The sequence below is a fragment of the Buteo buteo genome, chromosome 12, assembly GCF_964188355.1.
Source record: "Buteo buteo chromosome 12, bButBut1.hap1.1, whole genome shotgun sequence".
Classification (NCBI taxonomy): Eukaryota; Metazoa; Chordata; class Aves; order Accipitriformes; family Accipitridae; genus Buteo; species Buteo buteo.
This window is the reverse complement of record NC_134182.1, coordinates 38,875,624-38,896,583: the sequence shown is the minus strand read 5'-3', so window position 1 is coordinate 38,896,583 and position 20,960 is coordinate 38,875,624. Positions and strand designations below refer to the sequence as shown.

At 39.2% G+C, this 20,960-nt stretch overlaps 1 protein-coding gene across 1 annotated transcript in view; it reads left to right on the top strand.

Annotated features, from left to right (window-relative positions):
* Positions 1-1,357: 1,357 nt before the first annotated feature.
* The window catches only part of UNC5D (unc-5 netrin receptor D), a 166,979-nt gene continuing 147,376 nt past the window's right edge, over positions 1,358-20,960 (top strand). Inside the window, exon 1 of the mRNA XM_075042190.1 lies at positions 1,358-1,454. Within this exon, the coding sequence (XP_074898291.1) occupies positions 1,358-1,454 (97 nt within the window). The remainder of the gene's footprint in view (positions 1,455-20,960) is intronic.

Sequence of the window (20,960 nt, the reverse complement as noted above, 5' to 3'; positions counted from 1 at the left end):
AGACACTTAATTAGTATCAAATCTCGTTTTGTACCTTTTTCCTCTCCATTACTGTGGTTTTTGTATCCTACTAGAAGCACTGACGCACCAGATTTCACTGTGGCTTTTTTTTTTTCCTTTCCTCTCCCCCTCTACCTGCTGATGGTAAAAAACCCCACACCAGTCCCTGAAATCTTGTGCATTGGCCACTGACAAGGACAGAGCCTGTGGAAGAGCTGCTGCTCTTTATGACTGGAAGTTACTCCTCTAGCAACTTATCTCTTCTCCAAGCGGTACCTTTGTTTTCCAATTTCTTATCTATCTAATCTATCCAGAGTGGTACAGCAGCAATTTCACTTGAGCAAACCAGAGATTTTTTGGCCTTACAATTTGCTTCCCTATCAGGTATGTAATAAAAATATTTATATGCAATTAGAGAGGGGGAAGGGAGAGTGAAACAGTGACACTCCTGGCAAGAAAAAGAATTTTTGATCACAGAGCCATGCAATATTAATAAAGATGGCATAAAATGTGTTTGCTTTGGGTGTGGGGGATGGCTGGGGTAGTATTTTCCTCCTGTTCTTGTTACCAGTAGTAGGGTGTGTTTTAGGGTTGGTTTTGTGCCCAAATGTGTGAATCAGGCTGAGAAGGTAGAAAAACCTCCCGAAACCCCAGAACTGCCCTGAATGCAGCTGAGGTGCGGGAAGAGACTTGCACTCCCCCCATCAAACCCCAATCGAGTCACACGGTCTTGACGAGCAACGTTTTCTGCTCCAAACTTTGCTCCAGCCACCGCCGGTAGCCCCGGCCCCGGCTCATCTCTTTTTTGTTGTTGCCATTTGCGGTTGGTTGCTCGCCCACCGCGGGGCTGTCCGTCCCCCCCCCACCCCGGCCTCAGTGGAGGAGTCTGCGTGCGGGGGGCGGTGGAAGGGGGGGGGGGGGGCGCACCTGGGCGCACCCACACACACCCGCACCCCCGCCCCGCGCGCCGGTGGCAGGGCCCGCCCAGCGCTCGCCTAATTGGCTGCGGGGGAGGGGCGGCTCATTAGGGATGCGGGCGCGCGCCGCGGCTGGCTAGTCGGCGGCGGGTCGGAGCGCGGAGCGGAACGAACGGAACGGCGGAGCGGAGAGCCCCGGCCCCGCTCCTCGCCCTCTCCTCACCGGGCACGGGGCGGGGAGGGGCGGGTGGAAGCTCCCCGCACCTGAAGAGAGAGAAGGGGGGTGGGAGAGGGGAGGGGGAACCAAAAAAAAAAGAAATAAAAACGCGAAAAGGCGAATTCTCCTGCGTGAGCTCGCCTCCGGAGGGACCGAACGGAGATTTGCATCCCTTCTCCTTCCACCGGCCGGCGGGGAGAGGCGCGGGAGTTGCGGGGTCAGCATGGGCGGAGTGGCTGCGAGGAGCGGCTGCCCCCCGCGCCTGAAGCGGCGGCTGCTGTTGCTGCTGGGGCTCTGCAGCTGGACGGCCGCTCTGCGAGGTAAGCGGGCGCCCGGGGCTTCGCCGAAGAGTCGAGGCTTCCCCCCCACACACACCTCCGCAGCCTGCCCGGCTTCCCCCGCAAGCTGCCGGCAAGTTTGCGGCGGGAGCACCGCGCTCCGGGCGGGGGTGTGGGTGTGGGGGGGGGGGGTCGCGTCCCACCGGTTGCTCCGCGCGCGGGCGGTGCTGCCACGCGCAGCTCCCCGCGCCTCCCTGGCGGGCGAGAGGGGCTCGCGCCGAGGGGACCGTTGGGAGCCCCTCGCGCCCGCCTTGGGTCTGTGGGGAGTACCCTAACGGCGGGGAGAGCGGGCGCACACGCACACCCGCCCCAAAAAAACCCCCACCAAACCCCCCGACCCCACCGCGGGAGGCGACAGGAGCTTTGCTGCAGGACAGCGTGTCCGGGAGTCGGTCTGGGGTAGGGAGAAGCGGGGAGCTACTGCGGTGGTAACTGTGGTTGTACCGGTAGTTCAGATTGTTGGAGCGGGGGGTCGTTTACCACAGGGCTGCTGGTTTAATAGGCGGGGAGAGCTCCGGGCTGTGAGGTGCACAAGCATCCTTGGGTATCCAGCGTGTGCGTGGATCCTTTGGGCAGCGTCTTTATGAAATATTCACGGTGGTCCTAGCGACTAGTCGGATTGCCCCAAAATGGTGGGCTTTGGGAGATTCAATGACCTCTTCTGGCAGTGAGAATCTAATTACCTGTCAAACAGTGCGAGTGCCTGAGGTTGGATGTGCATACGCACGAGCGCGTGTATTTTTTATGTACGTGAGGTGGATGTTTTGAGATGCTTGGAGTCTTTTTTTTTATTTAACTTTTTTTCTGGTAAATCACTTAAGCAAGATAATATCTTTAGGGCAAATAGCCAGAGGATGTCACCAACTCTTCACCCTCTGGCATCCCTGACACCTTGGCTGGTATATCTGGACTTCCCAAAGTATTCAAAGTGCCTGGGAAGTAGGGGGCAATCTAGCGTTATGTTATCCTTTTTGGAGGAAGGTGCCTGTGGTCGATAAGGCATAGTTTCTGTATTTAGAGTCTGTAACCATATGTTCAGTACAAATGGCTTACTTTTACAGGACAGGGTAATGGGACTTTGTAGATCCTAAAAGATTTCTCTCACTGTTTCAACACTAGCTCCTCTGTGGAGGTCTCTCTTTGCATGCCTGTTGTGTCTCTCTTTCTTTTTCTTTTGTATATACTTTATTGGTTTTGGTCTCTGTATAGGAAGCCATCCGCAGGTAGCTAGCGGATTATGACACCTTGCCACAGTTCCTGGGAACCTTACTGGCCACCTGATGTGCTATGTTCTCTCATTCAAGTCCGATGACTGGTCTAGCAGAGGGGAAATCTGAGAGGCTTTTGTGTGATGGACAAAATACGGCCTTTTAGTGGTTCTTTGAAAAAAAACCAAAACACTTTACAGAACGGTGAAATAAATTATGAGAATAGAACGAAGTCTAACATTAATTTTTTTTAATATTTTCATCAAGAAACATCTGTGACTGCAAAAGAATGCACGTGTATTTAAAGCAGTGATGTGAGGTGCTAACTGCCTTTTGTTTGACACGTCTGGTAGGACTCTATGGCAGTTCTTGCTCCCTGTGAAGTATGGTCAGGATCAGGCCCTATAAGCATCTGAAATTTCCCACCGCAAGTCATGTGTAGCAGGATGACTCTTCTGTTGCTGTTAAGGAACAAATTTCAACTGTTTAATTAAAAATTGCCACGCAGGACATTTCAAGTTCTAGACTGGAGCAGAAGTGGTTTTTGATGTTATTCTGAGGAAGAACAGTATATTTTTTTAATCAGTTTGGTGTCTGTTGTCTCTCAGTTGTGATGTTGCATAGTGTTTACTTGTAGCTTTGGCTTAAGCAGTTAACCTCAGTTAACAACCCATTGAGCTATAAGATCTCAGTTTATGAAGTTGTCTAAAAGCTGCCTCCAAAACAAATTGTATTCCAGGATTTTATTCTGAACGGGGATTAAAGAAAAATGAAATGATTGTAGATACCCTTCACACTGCATTTTAAATCTATTGGAATGAATATATGTATACAGCTTTGGGCTTTTATTTTACAGGAAAAATTGCATAGACACTATGGTAATTTGAAAATGAGAAGAGAGTTGCTAATATTTATTATCTCACTGATGCATTGAAACTAATTTTGGGTTGCATGTATCTGAATAAAGATGTCTATAAAACATGAACATTAGTATTCTTCTGTGGTTTGATATTAAAGCCTATAAAGCTCTGTGTTACATGGTGTTCATAGATCTGAGTACGTTTTGTTCTAAATTGGCATTGTTTAGGGATTTTTCCAGTAGTATGGCACTTACTGTACAGCTTGGTAGCCACTGCATATTGCTACTGATTTTACTATGATAAAATGTTCCGCTAAGCCACCTAATGGAATATGGGTGGGTCTGTGGACAGGAAGCTGTTGAAGTAGATACCTCCTTTTAGTCTGAAAATTTTGGTGGGGTTTTTTTGTTGTTGGCTTTTTTTTTAACATAAAAAGCACTGACAACATGCAGTCCAGAGAGCTGCATATTTGAAGTATTATTCTGCATCTAGGAACTAAGAAGACAAACCAGCTTCTGGACAGCAGAGCTCTTGGAGAAATAATGCTTTAGGTAAATGCTTTTTATGTAAAAACAGCAAATTCTATTGATACTGAAATAAATCTAGTGGTGAAGACAGGACTGGTATGCAAGTTTTTTTGTGTCCTGATTGTACCTTTTGTCTTGCATTTAATAACGTCTTTGTGCAAATTAAATGAGCCTCCATTTATTTCATTGTAAGTGGGCTAGAATTTCATTCGTGTATCTGAGAATTCTGTCCCTATTTGCAAAGTACTTCATTGTTACCAGCTTAGAGGTGTGTAAGAGCTATCACTGATGCTTTCTTTGAGGAATGTTGTTGATTTGCTGTGGCCAGCTCTGCTTCAGAGTTTACACTGTGTTAACAGAGTAGGGAGGTTTTTTAGGTGTCTTGATTTCTATATCCAAAAGGAAGTATATTATTTCTGTTGCTTTATTAGGCTGTCTCAAGTTCTCTTTCTCTGTTCCTCATAACCTGCTGGGAGTAAAGCTATTTGATTATTTGTAAGTATAGTCAACAGTTTACTATCTGAAATATTTTTTACATGCGAGCCCCAACTGAATACGCACCATGTCAGCATATTGATTTATTTGATCTTGAAGTATGCGTGTTATTAATATCTCACCTAGGTGTACACTTGAAATATTCTTAACAAGCGATATAGGAGTAAGCAAAAATTAAGGCAAGACATGGGTGCCATATGAATCTCTTGTATGACTTAGATCAAATCACTCCATTCAGATAACGTTGTCTTTTTGTTGTTAGGACAAAGCATTCATTAAAATAACAAACCACGTGCTCTGCTTTGAACCATCCTTCCACTCACCCTGTAGTGTGTAGTGTCTTATGTGAGCTTCTCTGTCAGTGTTTATATTATTTAACTTTGTAACTGCTCAGAAAATAAACTTCCTTTACTTGTGAGTTTGTTTACTAAATGGTTTATCGTCTTTCTCAGATCTTCAGAACGATATAGGCTCAGTTTGCATGTGGTAAAGCGTTGCTTTGTTTTCACAGGTTGAGAAACTAAGGTTTCAAAAGATAATTAATTTCTCTAAAACCACAGGAAATTTGGGGGCTTTAAAGAGCAGTATTTCAAAACTGGGTGCACGATGCAGAAGTTGTCACATTTTGGAACTTGGAGTATCTATGTGTGTATCTTTAAGTCATTGTCTAGTTTTGTTAAGGCTTCTATTTAGTCCTGAATTTTTTCTGCATTTATTACTGTCTTCGTATTTTGTTGTAACTTAGTTTGTGAGATAATTCAGAGAAAGACTGGGAAAGTCTGAACATTCCTATTGAGTGTAAGACTGACTTTGGACATGAATATGCTCTAGTTTTGTCTGTTATAGAACACTAATCCTTATGAGGATTGTTTTAATTTGCACTCTGATAATACTTGAGTATATTACTGCTTTGCACAGAGAGCATACTATGAATTTCTGGAATGCTACAGATCAGAATGGCAGTAAGTTTTCCTTGTATTACTCAAACAAAGACCTGAAGAGCATATGATCCTGTCCTGGAAGTGAGGTGTGCGCAGCCTCCATTGTCTGCTTTCTTTCTAATGCATGCATCTCTGAAAATATTTCATTTTTGGTAAGACAGGATAATTCTGCCCTTTAAGGGAGTGTCTTGCAGGGATGGTTTTTCTTGGCTTATCCTTCATACACATGTGCTTGTTCATATATGTGCTCAAGAGATGTGCAATTTCTGTCTCTTCAGATGTAGAGAATAAAGCTTGATACGTACAGGGGTGAAATGAGCTTTCCATGCTATGAAAATTTTTCCATCTTCATACAGTAAGAGGACTTTGTATCAAGATGAATTTTCACCAGGGCAGAATAGAAGCTTATCTGATGATATTTTCACAGTGAATTACAGAAGGTAAACGCAAACAGTATGATATATGCTAAGATGGAAAATTACTTATGGTGCAAAGGATTCCTCAGGGCCACTTGATGTATCTTTTCTGTATTTTTAGTCCTGCTTTCTGGTGAAAGGTGGAGTCTGAGAAAAAGAGCAGAATTTTAACACCAGAGGCTGCTGTTTCAGTTGTTTTTAGATGCTGCTGCTGTTGCAGTGAAGCAGATGGTCAGATTCATTTGTATAAAATAGAAAAATGTTTCATTTTCTATTTATACTTTTAAAGAACTTCAATAACTATGTTGTATCATGTGGCCTTAGCTTAGAGCATGAGTATTTGTAAGTGTGAATTTTTTTATGCTCCATCGTATCTCATTAGAGATCAATAAACCACATTTTGAAGCATCTTGCAAGTAGGTATTAGAAGATGCTAACGCTGTGTACAAGCCTAAGTAATCTGAACCTTGTAATTTACCTGCATAATTGTGATCAATGTCATTTTCATCCATCTTCCCCTCCCCACCCACCCTTGTGTGTCCTTTTTTAACACCATTCAAAAATGTTGCTAATAAAGACTTATTTGCAGGCTCTTGGTCAGTGGAGTCCAGTTACTTGCCCACTACTGTTTAGTGCCAAATACTTTATAGGAACTTCCATGCAGGGGATGTCAGAGGGCAATTACACTTAAACGTGATGTTCCGTAATGAGTATTCTGCTGACTACTGCTGTAGGTATTTTTGTCTGTTTTTTGCCTGTTTCTCTTTTGAATTTTAAAAAGTTACAGACCTTAGTGAAGCCCTGATGCACTGATTTCATTTAGTTCCATTTAGGTTAAAAATACTTCCTTTAGGAAGCTTAGCATAGTTTGAATTCATTCAGCAATTAGCTTGCTTTTGGATTATTGAAGAGGATGAATAGGCGGTATCTAATTAATTTGCTTATACAAGGTATTCTTTGTGCAATACTGTGTCTGTATTGAGGTAGAACAATGGCAAATTAACATGGTTTCTCAGACAAGAATATGTATGCGAGATTGCATGCATGCATCGTAAACATAAGTTCAGCATACAGCAATCCTAGTCTTTCTATACTTTGCTAAAAAAAAAAATAAAATAAAATGTTACCATACATGTTTGAGATTCCTACTGTGAACATCTCATTGGAAACCTCTGCTTAATGTGTCATGGAAAGAGAAAAATGCAAGAAGCCAATGACCTTAGAAGCCACAAACCTATTGCAAGCAATTGAAAGAAGCAGCAGCCTGGGTCTGGACAGTTCCGATGGAAAAGCAATGCAAAATGGGAAGTCCCAGTGCTAATTATCCACTCTGCATCCAACTGATGCTGACTCTGACTAGGTTGCCATCTGAGGGGAAGCTGGCCTATGAGGTGGCTCAGTTTAGATGCCAAATATGCTCTATGAGTCTGCTGTTTCACAGAAAAAAATTTTTAGTAGAGTCTCTTCCTTTAACAGGCATGCCAGGCAACTTTGCCAGGTAGAGATGACATGAAGCTCTAGCATCCAGTCTGTCTGTGAATGCTACAGACCAGTTTTGTGTACTGTCTGAACTGCATAATTCCAGTCATTCCCGGTTCTATAACAGTTGTGACTAGGGAACACAGATGTTGAAGGCTTGGTTGGGACTTGGTTGTACCTGCAGTTTAGTCCCAGCTCCACAGCTGACCTGTAACCTTGCAGAAAATGACTTTGTGGTGATAGTTAACTTTTCTTGCCCTATGTACGGTACCTGTACAGTAAGGGTTTGGGTGTAATTGTAAATGGCTTCTATGCTCTGAAGGTCCAGTGGATGCTTCAACACTTGAAACGCTGTAATAAAAGAGCGTAATTGATCTGTAGATAAAGCTTATTTAATGTGTCTAAACATACAGAATGTAATCAAAATGAATGGAAATGGTGTAGCTGAGCTCTTTTTTGTTTCTTCATATCCATGCTTGTTTTAAAGAAGCAATAGGAGCAACAATAGGAAAACTTTTTAAAAAGTTGCTTCTGACTTTTTCCAAGAGACCTGCTTTTTGCCTTTATACTGAATGGAGAATTAAAATAACATTTAACATGCTTTTATGTCTAATTTGTGTTGAATGTCAAAAGCTTTTTGAAAAAAAATCTGCTCCTGGTTGATGAGAGTTTTATTTGTAGGAGGATAAACCAAAATATTTTGGATTTTGTTCTGTGTGTGTTTTAGTGCTCCTTGACTCACTGCACAGAAAACTGAAATACCATTGCAGGTTACTCATCTGTAAATGGTTAAAAGAACTGTTACATTACTCATCTTCTGCTTGGATATGCTTAATTTTTTTTTTCAGTAGAAGGTGCTTTTGTGAATCTAAAACTTTTCTTCTGTGAGTGTTTCTGTATGTGAAATTGAATTGCTTGAATCTTGCCAGACAATGAATAGAAAAAGAGCAAACATGGAGATTTCTTATAAATTGTGAACAGTTATTCACAAAATTGCTTCTCTCCTTACACCATTCCTAATAATAAATTGCATTACAGAAAAACAAATTTGCTCTATTAATTGAATTCAGCCTTTCATATAAAACCATATCTGATTTGCAGTTCAACAGATGTGTCTATGACTTTTATGGTGACAGATGCTTCAGGTTAGCTGTGTTCTAGGCCAGATTTAAAACCGTTAAAGATCTGTAGTAAGCCATTACCCTTTGAAATATTAATTTCAACTTCCAATTCAGGAGGTATTTGCTGATGATGACATATTGTAAGGTATTTACTGCTGCTGACATAGATAATGCTAGTTTTCAGTTGGAACTTTTTGTTTTGTATCTTTTAACTTGGCTGGAAAGAACATGGACTGTTTGGAATAAAAAAGTAACGTTGGGTAGCAGTTAAAAACGCTTTGCCTGTCAAAGCTATGTACTGCAGATCAATAATGAATGTAGTGGATGCACTGGAAGACACTAGGTGGTGCATATATTTAATGCATGTCATTCCTCTACTGCACTATGTCCTAACCGAAGGCTTCCAGATAGAGTTTTGAATGTTGTTATTCACATCATGTAGTTCTCAGAGCTAAGTAATTTTGAAAAAATACAGATTTGTTAAAATAGCTTTATAATTCTGGAATTAGATCCCCCTGCCCCGGGTAATTGTGCATTCTTAAGACTTTGAGCCTCCTAATATGGTTCATAGGCAAATGATCAGTAATTTCCCTTTTATAAAAAGAGTGAAAGTAGCTGACAGGTATTCCAGTGATAAATATAGCAGTGTAAAAAAACCCTCTTATTTACCATTATAAACTATAGAATCCTGATAGAATCAATAGGTCAAATCTGTAGATCCAAGATTAAGTAACTTGGTGTACCTTAAGCTAAGATGGAGTAACATGAAGTGAGATGCTGGAGATTTGTCTTATTTTTCTGCCTGCTGTGTCCATTCTGATTTTTGCTAGGTTGAGGGTTTTGGGACCCATGATAACCTAGAAATAATGTATGATATTAGGCATGGTATATATTATTTATTTCTGAGTGAATGCAAACATCTCAAAACTGACTGCAAAGGGCTATGCCGTAAATAATTTTGCATAATGAAAAGTTTCTAGGTCTCAACATTTATTTTTGATTGGCAGAAGTATGAAACTACCCTTTCTGAAAGGTTTTGTGAATAAAAAGCTGGAAAAGTCCCTGTTAACTAGAAAAGTAAGTAATCTTGTAGCTAGGAGTTTCAGGTAGAGCACAAAGGATCTGTATTTAAGTTTGGTGAGTCTATCTGGTAGTTGCATCTGGGTCTGAAAAACATTGCTGTAAAATGTTTTGCTGTTGCTGAAGCATGGTGGTTTCTTGAAGGAGAAAGGAGGAAGGATCGCTTGGAGCTTTTGGGCTGCTTTGTTGGAGATGTGCCAGCCTGACACTAGGAGCAAAAGGTTGGCAGTATATGTAACCCTATATTATTTAACACCTTATTTATAGGGAAAATGTGTTCATTCATGCAGTCTTTCCTGTTATCAATCCATTTTTTTAGGCTTTTCCTAAATAGAAAACAAATTCAGTAATATCAATTTAGTTTCTAATAAATAGTGGTATTATCTCAGAAGTGGAAACAAGTTAGTCCTTTCCAGTTGTCATTTGGTAACATAGTTTATAGTTCTACTCAATACCCAGAAGCACTCCATTAATACCAAATTTCCCACAGTAATAGCAAAACTCCTTCTACTCTCACTGTAATATTAAAAGTGTAGGACTTATTTTGTGTCAAATGAGCTAACAAAATAAAAGATGAATTTAAAGTATTTAATCTGTCAGCATCAATGAATCTAAGAGGATTATCATTCCATTACGGCTAATAGATTTTTTCCAAAGATAACTTTGCTACTTGACTTGCCTATTTCTATGAAGATTGTTACAGATCTAATTTAGACTACAATTTAAATATTCCTGCTCTATTTTGATTGAATCTGGGAGTTAGTAATATGTGGTACCTGGCTTACGTTGAGCTTTGTAACTTTCTTCGATCACTTGAATAGAAGCTCTCAGTCTTGCATCTTTAATTCTTCATAAAGATTGTGTACTGTTTTCTGTTTTGAGTTGTACTAAACATGACTTAACAGTTCAGATTTGAGAGCTGTAATTTAACAAATTATGTGCCAACCTCTCCTTGCGTTCTTTCTGAGGAATTAGTGAGAGGTTGGAATAGCAAGAATAAAAATCAGGATTACCCTTATGATGGGTATCCTCCTACTCTGTAAAATGAGTAGCAAAATTCCCATTGATGTACCCTAGTATAAGGAAAAAGCCCTGAAGATTGGGATTCTTGTCTTCTGAGCCATCATAACTTTTATCTAGGTCTTCAAGCGGGCTGTGATGTGTTAAGTTTCTTTGAGATAAACAGGTATGAATGACTTCATTTGATGCCTTAAAGAAATAGAACGGGAACACTTGTATCTTCCCTCCACCTCCCCAAACAAACTCTGTGGAAGAGGGAGAAGAGTACCTAGTAGGTGGAGAAACTTCCTGATTTTAGACAGAGCCTGGGCTGTAGCTTTTGACTTGCATAACTGTAATAATGGCCTCACAAAGGTCTTGAGGTTTAACAATTAGAAATACTGTAGTATTACAATTAGAAATACTGTAGAAGGGAGAAGACATGGTGATAGCTATCAGTCCCAGCAAATTAATTCCCACTCTCATATTACATGCTGAATTTTTCACCAAAAGGCTATCACAAGATATTGCAGCATACATGATATTTCACTAAGTTGTATGTGAAAATTAAAAAGTTTGTAGTGATGCTAACCACCAATGAGTCGTAGTGAGGCATTGTTGCTGTTTGATTAGTGAAATTATCTTGGCCACATCTGGGTGAACTGATGCTCCCATTGAATTTGGAATTTAGCAGATCTTTAGTCCTTTGAGGAGACAGACCAGAGATACATGTAAATGAAGACTGCATCAGCCTCTTACAGCTGTAATCATCTCCCAAATTAGCATTGCGGTGCTGTAGCTTATGATGTCAGACTGAATTACATGGCTATCGAAACGCCACAGTGTACTTCAAAAACTGTTTGAATTCTGTGAATAATTTAAGGACTTTCAGTTTCCAATATTTAGTGCTTTTCTCTAGTTTGCTGTTTCTAATCATCAGGGGTTTTTTTGGATGAATACATTAAATGCAGAAAAGGTGGCAAACGTGAGAGCAGGACCCCTTCACAAGTCCAGCGGTGATGGAATACCACTGAGGGGAGGGGGAGACTAGTAAAACATTGTAAATGGTGACCACAGTATTTTTAGCTCTCATCACCTATTGCTTTGATGTAAGGTTGTGTCTGTAACTAAGTGACATTTCTAGCTGGTTTTACAATTTCCAGCAGAACAGCTTTGGTAGTCATGAACTGATTTGTGCGTTTGTGTTTGAAATGCAGCCGTGCTCTTTAGCACTTTTACCCCTTGAAGATATGAAAGCACTCAAGAGATTTCATATTTTTTCAAAGGGCAGGAGCAATGTTAGTGAAAGGGGTGGGGGGATACAGAAAACTGACTGTTCTACCTCTGTATTTTTTGAAAGTGTTGTTACTGAAATACTCTCTGTAAATGTTCTCCAGCATCTTCTGGTTGAATGAAGGGGTAGTGAAGGCGGAAGGTGAAGGACCTTCTTTCTGCTGACCAGATATTATTACTTGTCTTGAAAATGCATTGTGTAGCCTACGTGCTGTTTCTCTTAGAGATTTCCCTCATGTAAAAGATAAAATAAGACTAAATGTTTTGGAGCTAAATTCAGAGTCCTGCTGCTGCCCGCTATGGTGGTGGTTAGCCAGCCTACAGCCCTCGTGAATGAAATTATAGCCACTAAGAACCTGGCAGAACTATTCTTGAGTGGGTTTTGTGCTTTCGGAATGTCAGTTATAGTCTCCTCAGTCCTGTAGGGACAAAAGATACACCTGTCAGGATGGAAACAAATAACAACCACTCCGCGGTCCAGTTTTATTCAGCTGTACTGTACCTGCTGCACTATCACGCAACCTGAAATATTCTGTCATCCTAGCCTGTCACACTTAACCTCTAAAGCAGCTTTGCATGAGAAAGTAGAAAAAGCTGCTACTGGAAAACAGGACTCTGCCTGGTTCTGGTTCATATTTTTAACCCTTGCTTTCTTTGCAAGTATACACAATAGAAATCCACAAAATGCTAACAGCTCACACAAAGGAGTTTGGGATTTTATTTTTTTTTTCTAAACCCTTTGGAAGTTCTATATTTAAAATGCTTTATCAAAGGTATAAAATGTTTTATGGGGAATCAAGCTGTTTTTCATACTGGATAGATAGGAAGCAAGTTCATTAATCCAAGAGTTGTTATGGAGGGGGGAGACTGCTTCATATTTTCAGCGCGCAATACATCTGGAAATAAACTGCATGTTCTTGCTTTTTGTTGTTGTTGTGTTGTTTTTTTTAAGCTGGCCAGTCACAGAATGACATGTCATGTGTCCAGCCAAAACATTGGCTTGTACACATAGGACTGCAGTTTGCTGCCCTGTGGGTCTTTTTGCCATGTCAAGCACAAGGAAAACAGAATGGGAAGCAATGACTGACTCAGCCCCAAATGAGACATGTAGGATCAAGCTTTGATTAAAAAAAATAAAAATGGGGACCATATGTTCTAAGTTGGCTTCTGATGACTTTAGATGGGGCTGATCATTCTACCTGAAAAGACGTGAAAATTTGGGAGAACAAAAAGCTCCACTATTGCTAGAGTAACTTAGTGATACTTGTTCTGATTTAGACTACAGTGTCCTGTAAACAAGCTGTATTTCTCTGTGGTGAAGGCTCACTATTAAAATCTAGCTGCTGATGATGCATGGTAATGGTTTGTAGTGCTTCTCAAGAGCTAGCCTGACCCAGCAGGCTGCTTAAAATTCATGTATGGTATCAGCTGTGAAGCAATGTCTGAAACCCATAGAGGGCTGCAATACTCTAATTTATTGCCAGTACCTCTTTTATGTCCATTGAACTATTCAGATCTTTCCACAGTTGATTATTCTTTTCTGCAGTTATGTTGGAGGGGGAAGAAGGATAGAAAAAACTCTTTTGCCACACAAGCATGTTACTATACTAGTATGTTGCCATTTACAAGCAACCTCTTACCTCTTAAAATAGGTATCTGTAATAAGATGGTACAAGAGAAAAAGGTCACTTAATAAAGGGGAGTCAAGTGCATGTGGAATGAATAACTTTTTTTTTTATAAATTGTAAACAATAGTTTGTTATAATGGGAGCTCCTACAGCTGAGGGCAGTTTGTTTCCATTTTTATATCATTATTTTAGCTTAGTAATGCTCGAATGCATTCTTGAAAAAACTTTAAATTGAGCTAGTGAGTGTGATTTTTTTTTTTTTTTTTTTTTTGTGGTGAATGAATTGAAAACATGCTATCTTTCAAAACACTTCAGCATATACTATCAAGATTTTTTTTCTTCTTTAACCAAGCTTTGTGAAATATTTTATTAACTATTGCAACATGTTTCATGTTCACACACTATGCTTACTTCATGGAGTTCCTGGCAGCATCTGTGACTTTCAAATTTCCAATATTTTCCACAAAATTTAGTTGACATCTAAAAACCTCCAGGTGGAAACATTGTTTCACAATTTGTTAGCTGCTTTTTTGTTTATCTTCTAGTGATTTTTCTCTTGGTTTAGGCTGACGATATTCTTTTCCCTTGCCTCTGTGGGATTAAGTTGGATCTGAGTTTGAAAAGAGGCAGCAGTTAGATAGGGAATGAGGATGAGGAAATAAAATATATTTAAATAAAACAACCTCCCTTCATAGGAACAAGCACAGAACTTGTTTTAAGCCCAAGCTGCTGTTCTTGCACTCCTGTTTATTTTAAATCTCCTAGCATTGTGGACAACAGTAGGAAAAACCCTCTTCATGGCTATTTAATATGCTGTCTCAGTGGTTTAATAAATACAATTCACAAAATTCTGCTCAAGCATCTGATACGGCAGATATTGTAGCAATAAAACTCAGCTAATATTTTTACTCTTGATAGTGATGTGTGCCTTGAAAGGCATGTTACAACATACTGTCTTGTATGTTAGTGAAGAAGGTTCTATTGCAATTCCTTGTCCCTGTTCCGTCTCCTTTAGTTCAGAAAAAAGCGGATAATTTATATACAGTATTTGAGCTATTTACCAGCTGGCCTTGAAATACTGTTACAGAATACTTGTGGTGTTACATGTGTGTTGGTTTTGCGAAGGAAGTACAACATACTAGTGAGCAAGCTGGATTTTGATTAGGGCAGCTGAGCATTCTGATGCTGCTATTTCTAATATGTCTGTGATTTCTGGCTTGGTAGTAGCATTATGACTTTGTTAAGCAGATTACAAACAGTCACCTTTGCAACCCTTTTTGTGTAGATTACTTTGCAATATTTATTGCTATGTAGCTGTCCACAGACAATGTATCTTGATAATTTTTAATACATTTGAAACAAGGGTATTTGTTTTGCTTTAGTGCGTTGTCTGGAAGAACTTGCTCAAAAGCGTAGAGCAAATAAGGTTGATCAAAGGATTTTAGCCTTATTTATTTTGGCAAAAGTATTATATTGGCTATTGAGTGGCTTTTCAGTAAAACAGACTTGCCACTGGCAAGTGTTAATGAAGATTTAGACTGTTCTGTGAATAGACTCCTATACAGAGTATTGAGATGATACCCTGTATTTATGAAAACAGATTTTGACCTCTAGGTTGTCATTAAACTATTTCTGCTGGAGATCAGCAAATCTCTTGTGGCTATTACAGTTGTGGTAATCTGTTCCACTGATTTGGCACTACAAATTTCTCAGTAACAACATGAAGTAAATTCTTTTAATAAAAAGAAGACTATGACAAGGTGACTATTGAGAGTGTCTTTTTATCATGTCAAGGATCTCTAAGACTTTAATTCAGAAAGTTAGGTAGCCCTGTTAGTGCTCCTGCAGGCACACATCCTCACATATTTGTGCATGGTTTTTGTGGGACTGATTAGAACACTAGAGATCTACCAGATTCAGTTAAAAGACTATGGGGTTAGGTAGCTGTATGAGTTGCCTACATGTTTCCTGCCTTCAGCTTGTCAGAGGAGGATACGTGGATATTTCAGGAATTCTCTATTTGCTGTATGTGATGTCTAAGATACATCCAAAAAGGTTTGGTTTTCATAAGTGACGTCTGAGACAAGTGAGAATGAAAATAATTTAATTTGTGGTATGGTTACTTACAATACAGTCTTACTTTTCTTGATCTTCATGTTTGTTTGTTTGTTTGTTTTCAAATGATAGACAAGCTTCTTGGTGGACGGAAATGAAAACTTCATTACTTAAACATGGCCAATACCTGTCAGGTAAATTCAGGCTCTACCAAATATTCATTTCATAATTGGGTGAACATAAGCAGTGGTATAGAAAGGACTTCCCCTAGTTTATACAGTAAGTTAAAATTAAGAAAACCTTCAGTATTGTGTTCTAGCCACTGGAGTATAAAACCTAACTGGCTAGCTAAGCAGAATTCAACAAAGTAATACATAGACATTTGAAGAGCTGGGGTGCAGTGGAAATCGCCAACATGCTTTATCATTTCATTGTTCTGTGTAGTGTCTACAGAAATCATCAAATTACATTTTTAAAAACATCTTTGACACCCTTCCCTTTGTGTAAGATGAGTCAATAAATCCGTAAGTTTTAATTGTCCTACTTGTAGTAGTCCTTCTCATAGGCTGTTTGTTGTGAGCATGTAAGTTGAATTTATTGTGTCTGCTACAGTAAGAAACTCTGAGTTTATAATCAATATTTGCTATCCCTAAGTCTGTGTCTACTTTCCATGCTTGAAGTGATAACTGAGATGCTAATGTGAGAATACACAGTCTGCTTCGTCGCATAACGAAATCAGCATTTAAACTGAAATCCCATTTAGCTTGCTTTTAGCAGATTACCTTCTTGTAACCTAAAACTCAGCACATCTAGATCTGGTCCGACATGGTTTTTCTGGTTGATAGGCTCAGCCAACAAGTAAGACTGTAGACTACCTTCAGTGGGTTGTCTAGAGCTCTTGACTGCCCTTTGTGGTTTGGCTTTCTCTTATAGATAGGGATGGTCTAGACTGAACTTTAAGAAAGTGAAATGAATTATTTGTGCCTTGGCTCCTCCTTTGTTGTTCTCCCTTATTTATTAGTATTGTAGGGATACAGAGAATGAATCTGATGCTGCAGTAGTTTGGGCAAGCTGTACACTTGTTAGGTCAATCCTAAATTTTCATAGAATACTAAGCAGCAAATCCTTATGTTTATAAACAGATGCATCTTCTTCCACACTGGAATAAGCTAGGAAGCTACTGAATTAATGAAACACTGAAAGTGCACGTGCTGAAACTGTTCTCTTAGTTGGTTTCTTTCTTCTACCATTATTCTTGCAGTAGATGCCTGTAAACTATTTGATTTAGCCTTAATTTCGAGCACAGCAGAGACGAAGGGGGTGTGTGCATATTTTGACAAGTATTCACTTGTATTCTAGCTTTTTTTGTTTGCATTTATTTTATGGAAGGATTATACTGTCATTATATATATGACAGAAGGAGATGTACAAAACATTTGTGGCAGTGTACTCTACATGGCATTCAGCGGGGAGGCTCAGGAGTCAGTTCCCTGGGTTAGACATTGATGGGAAAATGGAAAGCAAGTGTCAAGTAAAAGCAATAGTCACTTATTTATAGTGGAAGGAAACACTGTACATTGCTTATCTGTTCTAAAAGGGGGAAAAAGGAAAAAACACCACTGTGTTCTTGTAGACCTGTACTTGTAATACACAAGAGAGTAAAAAAGAATCAATTTCTTTTAGCCTGTAAATTGCTCCTAGCCTGCATAACGCTTCTCCAGATAAAGAACAGTTGCCAGTATTGTGCTTTAGTTGTGTGTCACAGCAATGACTAATGAGCAAGGGTGTGGATTTTGAATAGTACCACCTCCTTCCTCACATCTTATGCTAGTTAATAACCTGGACTGTCTCATTGCTTGTTGGACTCTCCTCCTCTTTCCCCCCTCCATTTATTTGCATCTTTTAAAAATTACCTTGTTACACTTCCAAAAGACAAATTCTAGTGGAGGCAGGCTGCAATAGCTGCTGGCTTTCCCCTAGGCAGAGTTCTCTGGCTTCCAATTAGCTGCAGAAGAAATCTGGCTGACAAGGAAATAAAAGATGGAATTCATATACTCAGCTGTATGTAATCAAGACATAAACCACTCCATAACATGCATCAACAGGGCCTGCAACAATGGTTTTAAATATTTTATATTCTGCAGACAAAGGGTGCTATTTATGGTTTTACATGTGACCTAGATTATAATTTTGCCCGATATTGTAGAATATCCTCTCTGTCTTCTACTCCATGAAATCCCAGTGTTGCCTTGGCTTACTAAAATCTTTCAAGAGAGGTCAGGTTATGCTCCCAGCTTCTCTCAGTGAGATTTCTTGAGTGCTGCAAAACCTCTCTTATACACATTTCATGAACAGGCTTTCTGCAGATTATTATTCTGAGAGTTCTTTGAGACATGATTATTTTGCAAATACCTCTTCTCTGAAGTAAAATTACATAATAACTGCTTGTTATTATAGTTTTTCCTCATTTTAATTTGTGGGGTTAAGTTACCCTGTGAAATAGTATTTTGATTTTTTTTACATGATTAGAACAGCAAAAAAGCAAGGTTCCTTGCTATTCAAATGTCAGAACATTTGTAAATTATGTTGGATAAGTTGCATTTCTTGCCTTTGTTAATACTAATTCAAACCTCAAGGTCTTTTGCCTGTGCACCTAGATTTTGTCATATTACTACCTGTTTCTCTAGAATGGTAGTCTTCTTTCAAAGAAAAAGAAAAACAACCACTTAAAAACCAAGATGATTGGCTGCCTCGGTGTTCTCAGTATTGACCATTATCACAAAATTGCAGAGAGTGTATATTAGATTTTTGGCAAACATATTTCTGTATATGCCAATCTGCTTATCAACTGCTCTATAATTATTACAGAATTATATTAGTTAGTTGTTATTCAAATACTTCATACTGTTTTAAGTTTGGAGCAGGAAAGAGTCTGAATGTAATTTCCTTGTTTTACTGGGTTGCTGAGTTATCAATGAGCTTTGTATCCTCTGTTTTCTATCATTAACTCAGCAAGACTGAAGCAGATAAAATATTTTCTTTGACTTACTGCACCTCATTTTGCATTTTTGCATACATATTTTTAATTATTTCATCTAGGTTTATAGCATGAGTTTGGTTTTGATGCACATACTAAATCTTCTTGTACTAATTCCAAAGCAAGTTCATCTGTCATGATTACCTTTAATTTGGTTGTTTATGTATGATGTTTCTTCCAGAAACAGTTTTCCTAGTTTTCACCTTTATAAGAGAGATTTGGAGAGAATAATTTCCAAAGATATTTTAAGGAGGCTATGTGGTAATTTCTTATTCCTTTGATGCAGTATCAGTATCTTGGTCAGACTTTGTTTTCTGCTCCAGCTCTGTGGATGAGTCTTCCGAAATATTTTTGATAAAGTATTATGTATATGTGTGTATGTTTATAAACCATATACAGAAAATATAAGTATCCTCATCTGTTTCATGTTATGAATGTGTAGTCTGCTGTTTGTTGGTACTGTGAGTTCCAGGGTACTGTTCTAGATAGAATTCGGGCTGATGCTGAGTAGGCAGGTGAGAATAATTTTTATTTTATGCCCTGTTCTGAAAGGAGTTATCTATAAATATCTACCAAGTTACTACTTTTATCTTCCTAAAAATAATTCCTTAGAACTGTCCTTTATGAAAAGGTTTACAAAAACTTAGCAATAGTTAAAACTCACAGTGTGCTGAAACTACCAGCCATCAGGCCATGACCAAGAAGATATGTTCGGTGTCTGTATTTATAGAGCTGGTTTTGTAAGTCTAAGAAAGCTGTAAACCTGCCATGAGCTCTGTCCCTCCTGCCTCCCAGTCACATGGTGTCTTTTTTTCGATATCCTATGTGATTCTGTCTAGAGCCATATTCGCCTTCAGAGAGCACTGTGAGTCTGAAAAGGTGTTCTTCAGCCACAGAACCACTTGGGCCACGCTTTCAGGGTCTTTGCATGTGTAACTTTTGTGTCTGGTCTGGAGAGACGCCTTGCAGTTGCTAACTGTCAAGGTAAACATATCCAATACGTCTTTTGTCCTCTTTTGTCTTATCTTAGCCCCAGAGAGTCTAATATAAATAATATTTTACCAGAAATAATTCTGCAGTTGGAGGCAAGCAGAATAGATGACCTAAATAGATGCCTTTCACCTATGACTATCCCTATCAGACATTTTGTTGTATCAGTCTGGCGCTGAGAGATAAAAAATACAGAACAGTGCTGGTTTTTACAAAGTTTGAGAAATTCTTAGTAACGCTGTGAACTAATAAATTTTTGCTTATCAGAAATATGAATGTCATGTCTCAATGTCTGCATTTTTAACAGAAACTTCAAAAGAGTATCTTTGTCTTATGGATTCCCTGGTTTTTCATAAAAGGCTGAAAAACACTTTTTGCAACCTTAAACTGCTGTCTTCTCTCAAATTTGTCTTGACAACTGTTTAATGGTGTTACTGTCACAAATGGACTTCCACCAACGTTGGAGACATCTGAGCAATTTTAAATGACATTGGAGTTCATGTAGGCGTTCTGCCTAGAAAGTAGCTAGATTAAAGGCTGAACCCATCTTGTCTGCTGTGAGCTGTGATATATCCAATGCAGTAAATGGGAGCGTTATAGGCCAGAAGCTGAAGAGAGTAAGATGGAAAGAAAATGGTCCTGAAGGCTAGCAAGTGAGGGGTATGGATATTTTGGTTAAGGCAGTAATGTAATATCTGGAAGCATGGGTTCAATTTCTAATCAATGTTTTTCTGATCAGCATAATTCCTGTGACTGTGCACAACGATCCTCTGGTTTCCTCATTTCAAGCTCTTAATTTAGGTTTTCAGCTTAAGCTTTTGGGGAAGGATTTCAATGTTTGTGAGATGGGGAAAAATAGAAAACATATAACTCACCAAAACGTTATTGAAATCATTCCATCTCTTGGACAACGGCTTTAGATCTGACTTGGAGTAGGCTGTGAATGACACATATGATGATCAGTTGGCTGTCTTGTGGACTTCAGGAATATGTATATGATTAGAAGGTACTGGCAAGGGAGCAGGTGCCCATATGTTTTCCAGTGCCATGACGAGCATTGATTGATTTGTTTTGTAGGTTTTTCTCTGAACTAGTTTCATTTTCAGATGACTGTACAAGCTTTAGGCCTGACATTCCAGAAAGGACAATACGTGAAAAGTTTTAAGCTGTGTATTAGCTGTCCAGATTGTATATTTTTATAATGGTTTTATGTCAGAATTTTATTAAATAGCCTTAAATCAGCAAAAAATTCTGCATCTGTAAGTGGATATCACTTGCTAAAAACCAAAAGAAACTTAAAAAAAAAAAGAACCTGTAGAATAGTGCAATGTTCCTTAAATATGTTACTTTCAAAACCAA